Consider the following 10,188-nt stretch of genomic DNA (forward strand, 5'->3'; position numbering starts at 1 on the left):
TGGGTTTCGAGTCTAGAGACTCCAAGGTTTCACATAGCATTTAATAATCAAACCAAAAATAAAAACACGCCTCATCTTCATCCACAAATGGGGACGGGCATTCAAAATCCTCCCCACTCCTTTCCTCGCGAGTTCTCTCCTCGGTCTCTCTCTGTTTTTTTTTTTTTTTTTTTTTTTTTTTCTTTTTGTTCTTGTCCCTTCCGACTAGTTCCACCGTCCACACTCAACTACTCCCTATTTTCTTTTTTCTTTTCATTCTTTTCATTTCCCACTTTTCTTTGGTGAAATGATGGGGACAAGAATGCATAAAAAGCACACTCCACGTACTTGAGGATAACAAAAATAATCAGCGATTGGACAGCAGTGAAAGCATCTTCGTGATTAAAGAATTGAAACATTCGTATATTTAAATGGAAGTAGCTAGGTCGCCTAGGTGGAAGGAAACTGAAGGGGAAAAGACGAGAGACTACGCGCACTTCAGCCGGCCAAAACTGGATGGAGACATTCTCTACTCGCTTCCAATTTATGGGGTAAGATGGGAAAAGTCCTCCAGTCCCAGCCTGAAGCAAACATCTTTGCCAATGAACGACAAAAATATTCGGATGGTGGAGTTCTCTCAACAACAGGAACGAACACTAATTACCAAAATTGCTCAAAACATTGCATTGGCAACAGCAAAGAGTAAGCGAGAGAACAAAGTGAGCCTGATCGAGCATTAATGAGGACCCCGCTGACCAAATCATAAAATTCCATAAAATTCCAAATCAAGGCAGATGAAAAAGCCGAAGCAAGCATATGCATGAGCAAGCAATAAAGGTGAACCTAATTTAGTACCCATGGTGTGGGAATGCCCTTGCCAGGTTAATGCGGTGATGAACCTAAACTCTGACACGAGCAAGAGCATGGTAAATATCTTAACATGACACTTAAAAGTTCTCGGCCTAGTAAGGAAAAGTTCATTCCAAAACAAGAGGTTGGCCTCATTGAGCATATATGTATAGCATCAAAGGTGTACCAATCATTGTAATAGGCTTGAGTGAACCAATGAGCCAGAATATCAAGTTCACAAGGCTCGGAAGGGTGAGACGAACTTGTGAACTGCGACTTTAAACTCCAGCTCCATGCTTAGTTGCGCAATGGAGGAGTAAAAAAAGTTGATAAAATAAAGCACAAGTCCTATCCTTTTCTTTTTGTCGCTATAAGTCCTATCTTGATGAGGCAAAATTGTCCAAAAAGTTCTAAATTTATTGTACTTTCGCTAATTGAATCATAAACCTTTTAATTTTGACAATTGAGTCATAAATATTTTTAATTTTGCTAATTTAGTTTATACGATCAATTTTGACCAGAAATCACTGACATGAATTTAGTCATCCTATATGACACTGCTAGTGATGATGTTAAAATTTTTTAAAATTATTTTAATTTTTGAATTTTTTATTATTTTTCGTTTCTTCTTTTTTTCATTTTTCTCTCAACCATCGTCAGGCATTGTCAATGGTCAGTGGAGGTCACCAGACTTAGGCGAGGGCAGCCCTCACTTGGGTTGGCAAGGGTAGGTTGGCAATAGCCAATGAAGGGGAACGGGTAAAAAGGAAAAAAATAAGAGAAAAGAAAATTAAAAAATTCAAATATCAAGATAACGTTATAATATTATTAAAAATTGGCAAAGTTACTTCCGGCAATGCCTCTTCCCCTTGAGCTCATCATAATATTATGAGCTGTTAAAGAAGGTGGGATTGTAGACTGGGGAGTGTGGAGGTCTTCCCTGCTGCCATGGAAGTAGAAGGCAATTGAACATGAGGTGAAGGCTTCATTGAAGTAGAGTCGTGGATGGAAGCATCTATTGTGATGATCGGATTGCACAAACAAACCAAAGCTACAAAGAAGAAGAGCCCTAACCGACGCTTAGCTCAACACAATTCTCTCACTTCCATTTCATTTCTGAGCAAAAAGAACTTTGTAGGTGAACTAACCTCGGAATTGAGATGCTTCCATTTTCTATTTTAATTTCTAAAAAATAGGGAATTTCTACTTTTCGTGCCTTTATGACATTCTATGTTGAATTTTTGGATAACACTTAGGAAAAAGCCACTAAAAATCATGAACTATACTTACAGTAACATATTTACTTTGAAAATTGGACATTAATAATCTCAAGCACATTTATCTTACTTGTTTCTTGTGATATAAAATTGCAAACTTATATTTGTGTGACACATTTACCTTTTGTCAATATTCCATTAGATGAAGTCAAAACAATGTTACCTTTTTTTTCACTTAAGCCACGTGGATGCCATGTCAACGTTGTTTGCTTTTCAACGTCCATGTAGGCAGATTTTTTACGGTTCTCATTGACAAAACCTTGATAGAGGGTAAATGTAACACATATGTATAAGTTTGGAATTTTTTATATTATAGAAAAAATTATGATAGATATGTCATGGTGGACATAGTTTGGGGTTCTTGATAACTTTTGCCGTAAAAAAAATGGTTATTAATTGAGACAGATTACTAATTTTCGTGGTAAATTACGCCTTCTAAAGAAAGTTGTAGAAGAATATTTTACAGCTAAATTTACTATTAATGAGATCAACTATGCGTGTCAATTGAAATTTACCATTGTTTAGATAATTTACTGGTAATAGGAAAATAAAAATATTGTTAACTTCATTAGATGACTTTATTATTATTATTATTATTATTATTATTATTATTATTATTATTATTATTATTATTATTATTATTATTATTATTATTATTATTATTATTATTATTATTATTATTATTATTATTATTATTATTATTATTATTATTATTATTTTATGGACTATTACGAATTACTGGATCTATAGAATTTAGGACGACAAAAAGAAAATTACGTTCTGATAAAGAAAAGTTACAAAATGATAAGTAATAGGTTAATTGATATTAATTTAAAAATCACAAAGTTCATGGAAAGCCTAGGCCACCATCAATTAGGCGGAGTCGTTCCCCTTTTTTCTCTTACTCAACTGTGCAGAAGTATCCTTCAAATAATATCTCTGATTCCACATTTATGAAAGTAGATCTTTTGACAGAGCCTAATTTCGATAAGAAAGAATATGAATTTAAAAAACACATCATTGTTAAGCTTACTTTTAATATAGAAAAAACGTAATGTCTTACGATGATGAATATGAATTTGACATGGGTTTACGATCTGAAGTTGACACGTGAGAGTATATTTTAAGCCCAGTTAATATGATGCATTCAGCGATTTTCACCTATAATATGCGGAAATTTGTCACTCAACTAATGGGGGATTTACTAGAATGTGAAATCTGATTATTAATTTGATAATTACCTAATTGCGATTTTGGTACATCGATATGGACACTCTTGTCACCAACTACTTAGGTATCACTAAACTTGCACATTTCTTCAATTTAACGTTTGTGAGGTTGGAATTAGCACTATAATAGGAGTTAGTTAGATACTCAAAGTGCTCTAAACACATTATCGTCACTTGTAGGCCCCAAAAAGGAGAGATTGTATGATTCTATCATGTTCGGTTTAGTCAAATCTGAAGTAGCAACATTTGATTTTAGCAATCTATATTTGCACTGAGGTCGTTGAGAACATTCACATTGTATTTTTTACTGCAAAATCAACCTAGCTAGCGTGAGACATTGGAGACAGGTCAAGCATTGTGATTTCTGACCTTTCTTTCTACAATGTAAATCGAACCATGTGCATTCTTCAGGTGAGTCGACCCACCAATACCTGATCGGTCAAGCATTGTGATTCCAGGTCTTTTTCGTCAAATTAAATGGACTGGAGCTGGAACCTTAGAAGCAAAAAGAAGGATAAATTGCTTTGTAGGAGGTTGTTGATTTCCTGGCTTGCAGTTTTGTGATGCTCATAGTGAATCCAAATCTCACCTATTTTAAAGTGCGGTTGTTCTCATTGGATGCGGTTTCACATTTTGCAAATGAAATTCTTTCATTGAAGCATTGGTAATTGATACGTTGAACTATCTTGGTTGAAGCAGACCCCTACGAGAAGGGATTTTTGTTGGTGTTTCTTGAAGCTACTTTGGAGGCGTCGCATTAATCAGTGGAGGGCCAGAACTCCAAGCTGCATTCAGTCTCTACCTCTCATTGATGCTGTGATTCAAAATGTGAGATTCACAGTCAATCACCGCTTCAAAGGATGTTGGGACCGTCGAAGTAGAATCACCTTTGAGTTGCAGTTGAAATTACTTGCTATAGATCAATGTTGTCCATTATGCAGCAACAATCGTTGATGATTTAGATTTTAAGAGGGTGTGCATATGTTGGATATGTAACATTCTAGTATATTTTGATCACAGAATTTGAACTTTTTGCTTCTTGGTCCTTGATGTAATCAGTTCATGTTGATCAATATAAAGTCAATTTACTACGGAATAAATTTTCATTTGCAGATAATTAGTGATGTTTACCATGTAAATCTGAGTTGATTGCAATGATGCATATTTGCACCTTCTTTTCTAGAAATGAAGTGTATTTGGTGTTCCTCAAATTGAGAGAATCTTTACAGGATATAAAAAAGCACGTAATTACAAAATAGTTTTCGACAAAAGAAGGCTGGCTCACAAGAATAGGAATCATTTTCATTACACTAGCGATTATATGGCTCCTTTTGCTCCTAAATAAACCACGGCAAAGGGTTAGTAGTTTCAAGGAAATTCATTCTAGCAAACACCGCCCGTATTAATCAAGAAACCTCCACCAAATTCAACATAGAAATTCATAATCTAACAGATCATGAAACTCAGACCCCACAACCATATCAAAGCTATGAGAACCTAAGCATCACATCCCCTTGATCTGAGGACAGGGTTTAGATCTCCTCGACAGAAGCGTCATAATTAGATGATGTGGATTGATTGTTGTTCTTGCTACTATCATCATGGCCATGGCCATGGCCGTGGGGATTCAGATCATGCCCACTGGGCAACTTTTGCTCATGATTCACTGATAGAAAGTTGAAGAAGATAGGGTTGGTGTTGTCGTCGTCTTGTTCGGCAATGAGGCTAGTGTTGAAACTTTTGGGGATGGAGGAGCCCCTACGGCTTGGTGAGTCCAGGATGAGTGAGAGGGATTTGAGGATGAAGTTCTTATAGGTAGGGATAATGGTTCCAGGTTCCGTATAAGTTCCATTCAGAACATGAAACTTACCTATCAAAACAAGTTCCTCATTTTTTGGTACTTAGAATGTATCTTGCATATTTTGTAACCTAGAATCTATCTTGTCACAATTCCACGATCAGTCCCAGGGTCTACTAGGATCCATGTGCATTATTAATTAAATGATTGCAATATTACCATTTGTTGCTACAATCAATTAACCACAAATTACATTTAGACACATGAAAACTATAAAACAATAATAGAATAAAAGTCTTAGTCATAAAATGAAAGCCCAAACTAGTTATTTCAAATTATACACTCATTATTGGATGCTATGAAATATCATAGGATCGCATGAAGACATTAATAAAGAAAAATGTAAAAACTTGTTCCAAGTTTCAAGTTTCACTTACCTAGAACCCGAAACCTACCAATTGAAACAGGTTCTCCAGGTTCTCTAATTTTTAGAATTTGGAATCTACCATACATAACTTAGAACCTAAAATCGCATAGGTTCCCACCGGTCTGATTTTTAGGTTCCAAGTTTCAAGTTCTGCCCTAAAACCATGTTCACCCCTACTTGCAAGTGTGGTGGCCTTGGCATATAGTCCTGTAGACGGGCGGGTCATCCTTTATCTTCTGGACCTGCTTGGTCGCTTGACACCCCTGGTCAAATTTGTGAGAGCATCCGTAGTAATTCCTACAAGCACAGCTTTAATCACAATCAATAACACATTTTCCTTCATTGTTCATCATGAGAGAAGCATAAATAATTTTGCCAAGTCGATAGATGGATGTGTTTCTTATTGTGAGATTTTTGTGGACTACTACTAACTACTTCGTGGTCGTCCAATCTTGTCCATGTATTCGAAGTCCCTCTACAGAAAAATGAGTAATTCCCAATTCATGTTAGAATTATTAAGATTTATTATAAATCTTAACAAAAAACAAAACAAATAAAATATATACGAAAAATTAATGAGAATGGATGCATCATTTGTGAGGTACCTAGGTAAGTCAAACTTGAAAATCAAATTTTAGTCCGGTCTTGTCCATCTATCTAAAGTCTTTCTAAGCAAAAATGAGTAATTTTACATTTTTTTTGTTAGAATTACTTAGACCAATATAGATAATTTAGCTCCATGTAAGACGTCTTTCATCCTATGCTCCATGTAAAATTTCTTTTATCTGGGTTATATCTGTTTTATATCGAATTTTATCATATTTTGAGCAGATAGTAAACACAAAATAGGATAAATTTTGATTTTATCAAACTACTAAACACATAAGGGAGATCTTCACACGGTCATTTTCAAACATGTGATTTCTTCCCAAAAAGAAGCTTTATGATTATTTTTTTAATTGCATGAAATAATACTTAAATCGATAAATTACTTTCAATCGGAGTTAGAAGTAAAAGAAGGGGAAAAAAAACCTTAATTGCGTCGGGACCGGGGTACTAGTGCTCTCGTCATCAGTGTCCTCGAACCTGACACAGGATTTGGTCGGGACCTGCGAGACCTCGTCGGACTCGGCCATCCCCAATAAGGATAGGCTGTTGGCGAACGACTCCTTGAGGTCTACGAGCAGATCTTCTGCAGACGAGGGCAGCTGTGTGTTATTGCCAGCTTGGGAGTGAGCGTTGAACAGATCTTGGAGCGTCGTCACGGACTTCTGGGCTCGGAGGATCTCCTCGATCATGCGGTTGCGGCTTGTGGAGAGGTTCTGAGGCCAAGCGAAACGCTCCATTGATGTAAATAGACTTGCCAAAAAAGAAACTTACATATGTTATTATAATTGCGGGAAACTTCATTTAAATAGATAAATTACTTTTCAGACAAAGTCAAAAGTAAAAAGACACGAGTTTTGGCTCTTGCTTACCTTGGGATCGGAGGCTTGATGCTTTCACTTCCCTGCGAGACCTCGGACCTCACACAGGCGTTGGTCGGGAACTGCAAGACCTCGTCGGACTCGGCGCTCATCGATTCAGATATGGAGTTTCCAAACGACCTGAGGACGTTGAAGAACAGATCTTCAGCGAACAGGGGCTGCCCTGTGTTATTGCCAGTTTGAGAGTGAGCGTCGAAAAGATCTCTGAGCTTCTTCGTGGGATTCTGATCATGGAGGAGATCCTGGATCGCGTGCTTGCGGCTTGACGAGAGGCTCTTAGGCCAAGCGGAACGCTCCATCGATGAGACAGGTCTTGTGCTTTGCTTGGTGACTGAGGGAGGAAAATTGGGGGGGACTGCTTTTTGACGGGGACAACAGAAGTGCTCCGGGCCATGCGGAAATGAGGCCAGGAATATAGGGTGGAGGGTCGTGCGAAAATTCCACCCTTCCGCGTCTCATGGTATCTAGAAAACATTGAATATCTTGTCTTATTAGGATTCATTTGATAATTATTTTATTTCTGAAAATAATTTTCTATTTAAAAATGATTCTTGTTAATTATATTATCTAGATGGGTTTCTGAACATTTAAAAATATTTGATAACTACCAAAAATTTATATTCTCGTGATAAAATTACATTTAATACGACTCTTAAATTTTTTTGTGACTTGATATTTCTTATAATTTTTAAATATTTTTATTATATTTTCTCTTTTAATTTTTTTAATAAAATTATCTTATCATATATTTTTAATTTTATTATATAATTTATCATATTTTAAATATAATTTTATTGTACTATTTTAATAATTTTATTATATTTTTACGATTGGTTAGAGGAAGAAGAAGAGAAAAAGAAAATGAAAAGAAGAAAAAAAGAACATAATTTAGCTTGATTTTGGAGTTGTTCTCGAGAACAATAAAATAATTTTTTTCTATTTCTTAATTATGTTCCAAATCTATTCCCATGAATAAAAAGTTACCAAAAGAATTTCTATTCTTTTTTTTTTTTTTTTTTTTGTTCCGAGGAACAAAAGAATATAAGCAAACACTATTTGATGCATTATCAAATAGACCCTTAATATTATTATTGCAATAATTGTTATCGTATATCCATGGGAGCGATGATTTAATTCTCTTAAATTTCATATTATGCGCATGACCTCAAAATTATAATTATGAAGCCTAAGTAGATCGTTATATAATATTTGTTATTTTGTTTTATTAAAGTTGTTAGAAATAATCGGAAAATAATTAAGCAATTTCCCAATTGGTTTGATCAAGTCCCAAACTCTCCTTAGAAAGTGCAATTGAATCATAAATTTCTAATTAAGTCTTAATCCTTTATTGAAAAATTGCAATTAAGTCCAAAAACTTAAATTGAAACATAGAAAATTTGTTAATGACACGTGGGCATTTTGAGTGTTTCATTTTAAGGACTTCAATGGTATTCTCATATGTGTGTATATATATGTGTATGTGTGTGTAAATCAGATAGAACCTAGGAAATTAAACGTGTTCACCATTTCAGCATAACTTCCCAGAAACCAACAAAGATGGTTCATCCATTGGGACACCAGCAAATTTCCAAGGCAACAAGACGAGACCACCAAAATCACTTGGGGCTGAATCGCAGCCAGAGTAGAGAATGGAAAAATCCGTACCTGATGAAGGACTTCCCCTTGGTGCTGGTCGTGGCATTAGGTGCTATCAAAAGAAGGTGGGATCGCAGACCTCGGAGCACGGAGGCCTTCACTGCCTGCATGGAAGAAGAAGGCGTTGGAGCGGGAGGTGAAAGCTTCGTTGAAGTAGTCGTGGACGGGAGAATCGACGGTGACGATCGAATCGCAGAAGCAAACTAGAGCTACCTCGAAGAAGAAGAAAAGCCCTAACCGGCGCTTGGCTCTGCAGGACTCTCTCTCTCTCTCTCTCTCTCTCTCTCTCTCTATGTGAGCAAAATGAGCCTTGACAATTACCACGGAACTGAGATGCTTCCTTTTTCTTATTTTAATTTCTGAAAAAGAAGGGAGTTTCTACTTTCCCAATAAGTAAATAATATTTTACTACTAGTAGCATAAAAAATTTGTTATCAACTTAGGTAGATTTTTCATTTTCATGGAAAATTACGAACCATGTGATTGAAAGAACTTACGACTATCTAAGGAAAACTACGCCAATGTCAAATAAAAGTTACAATTCATTAGGTAATGTTGACACCTCAATTTTAATTAGGTTAATTTTATTAATCAAGTTTTTAATTTATTTTGTCTTTTTGGATAAGTAGATAATAAAAAGAAAAACAACAAAAAAAAAAAGAAAAGCCCAGCCCCTCCCTATTTTCTTTTCCTTCGCAGGCCCGCGAGGCCCGGCCGCGTGGCTCAGCCCGACCCTTTCTCCTTGTCTTCTTCCCCAACCGGATAAGCAGCACGCGCCGGAGAAGAGGACGCGCGCGACGCCGGAGCAAAATGGAGGAACAATAGCGCACGTGGAGCAAGGGGGCGGCCGGCATCAGATAAGGACGTGCGGGGAGCAGCAGGCGTCGGATGGGACACTGGTTTGGCTGTCGAAGGCCGCTCGGTGTGCCAAGGGGACCGGCGGTCGAGGTTCCGTCGACCGGCCACCCTCGCCTATAAATAGCCCCGATGTCGGCGACGAAGAAGAGCGAGTTCTCGAGATCTTCCCACCGAGAGACTTCGAGGGAAAAATCGAAGAGCGGCGAGAGAGAACTCGGGTCGCGAGCTCGGCCGACCTCCCACCGAGAGACTTCGAGGAGGCCGCCGGCGAGCAAGTCCGAAGGTCAGATCCGGCCGGTGGAGGCTTGGATTTGGCCTAAGTGAGAGAAGTGAGGTCAGAAGAGGCGAAGGAGTTCTGGATTCGCGAAGAGGGTTGGGCTGAGAAGTGAAGAAGGTGAGATCCGAGCGGAAGGAGCTGAGCGAGAGAAGATCCGGAGGAGAGAGGGTCGAGATCTGGGCGCAGATCTGGAAATCCGCCGTGCCGAGTCGCCCCCGAGGCCGCCGCCGTCGTTGTGGCCGAGCACCGGTCTCGACGCCGTCAAACCGTCTTGTCGCCCCGCGCCTCGCCGTCTGTTTTTCCCGACGCTGTCCAGGTTTAAGGGCCGCCGTCATCGCCACAAGCCGTGCC

At 37.9% G+C, this 10,188-nt stretch overlaps 2 protein-coding genes across 2 annotated transcripts in view; one reads left to right on the forward strand and one right to left on the reverse strand.

Moving 5' to 3' along the window:
• Positions 1–5,732: 5,732 nt before the first annotated feature.
• On the reverse strand, positions 5,733–7,366 carry LOC120296125. Its single transcript, XM_039317785.1, has 4 exons — positions 7,038–7,366; positions 6,592–6,918; positions 5,995–6,034; positions 5,733–5,822 (listed from the first exon to the last, which is right to left on the reverse strand). The coding sequence occupies exons 1-4, from the start codon at positions 7,343–7,345 to the stop codon at positions 5,733–5,735; spliced, it is 765 nt and encodes a 254-aa protein (XP_039173719.1). The 5' UTR covers positions 7,346–7,366.
• Positions 7,367–8,603: 1,237 nt separating this feature from the next.
• The window catches only part of LOC120296126 (nascent polypeptide-associated complex subunit alpha, muscle-specific form-like), a 5,226-nt gene continuing 3,641 nt past the window's right edge, over positions 8,604–10,188 (forward strand). Inside the window, exons 1-2 of the mRNA XM_039317786.1 lie at positions 8,604–8,838; positions 9,402–9,624. Of these exons, the coding sequence (XP_039173720.1) occupies positions 8,604–8,838; positions 9,402–9,624 (458 nt within the window). The remainder of the gene's footprint in view (positions 8,839–9,401; positions 9,625–10,188) is intronic.

The sequence above is a fragment of the Eucalyptus grandis genome, chromosome 7 (assembly GCF_016545825.1).
Source record: "Eucalyptus grandis isolate ANBG69807.140 chromosome 7, ASM1654582v1, whole genome shotgun sequence".
Classification (NCBI taxonomy): Eukaryota; Viridiplantae; Streptophyta; class Magnoliopsida; order Myrtales; family Myrtaceae; genus Eucalyptus; species Eucalyptus grandis.

What these genes read in the sequence shown, in the direction of transcription:
- LOC120296125 (XM_039317785.1), bottom strand. Translation starts at nt 7,345, where the DNA reads ATGGAGCGTTCCGCTTGGCCTAAGAGCCTCTCGTCAAGCCGCAAGCAC. An exon ending in CCGGTCCCGACGCAATTAAG is followed by an intron (nt 6,035 to 6,591) that starts GTTTTTTTTCCC and finishes ATTTTTCTGTAG; the next exon opens with AGGGACTTCGAATACATGGA. An exon ending in CAAGATTGGACGACCACGAA is followed by an intron (nt 5,823 to 5,994) that starts GTAGTTAGTAGT and finishes AAATTTGACCAG; the next exon opens with GGGTGTCAAGCGACCAAGCA.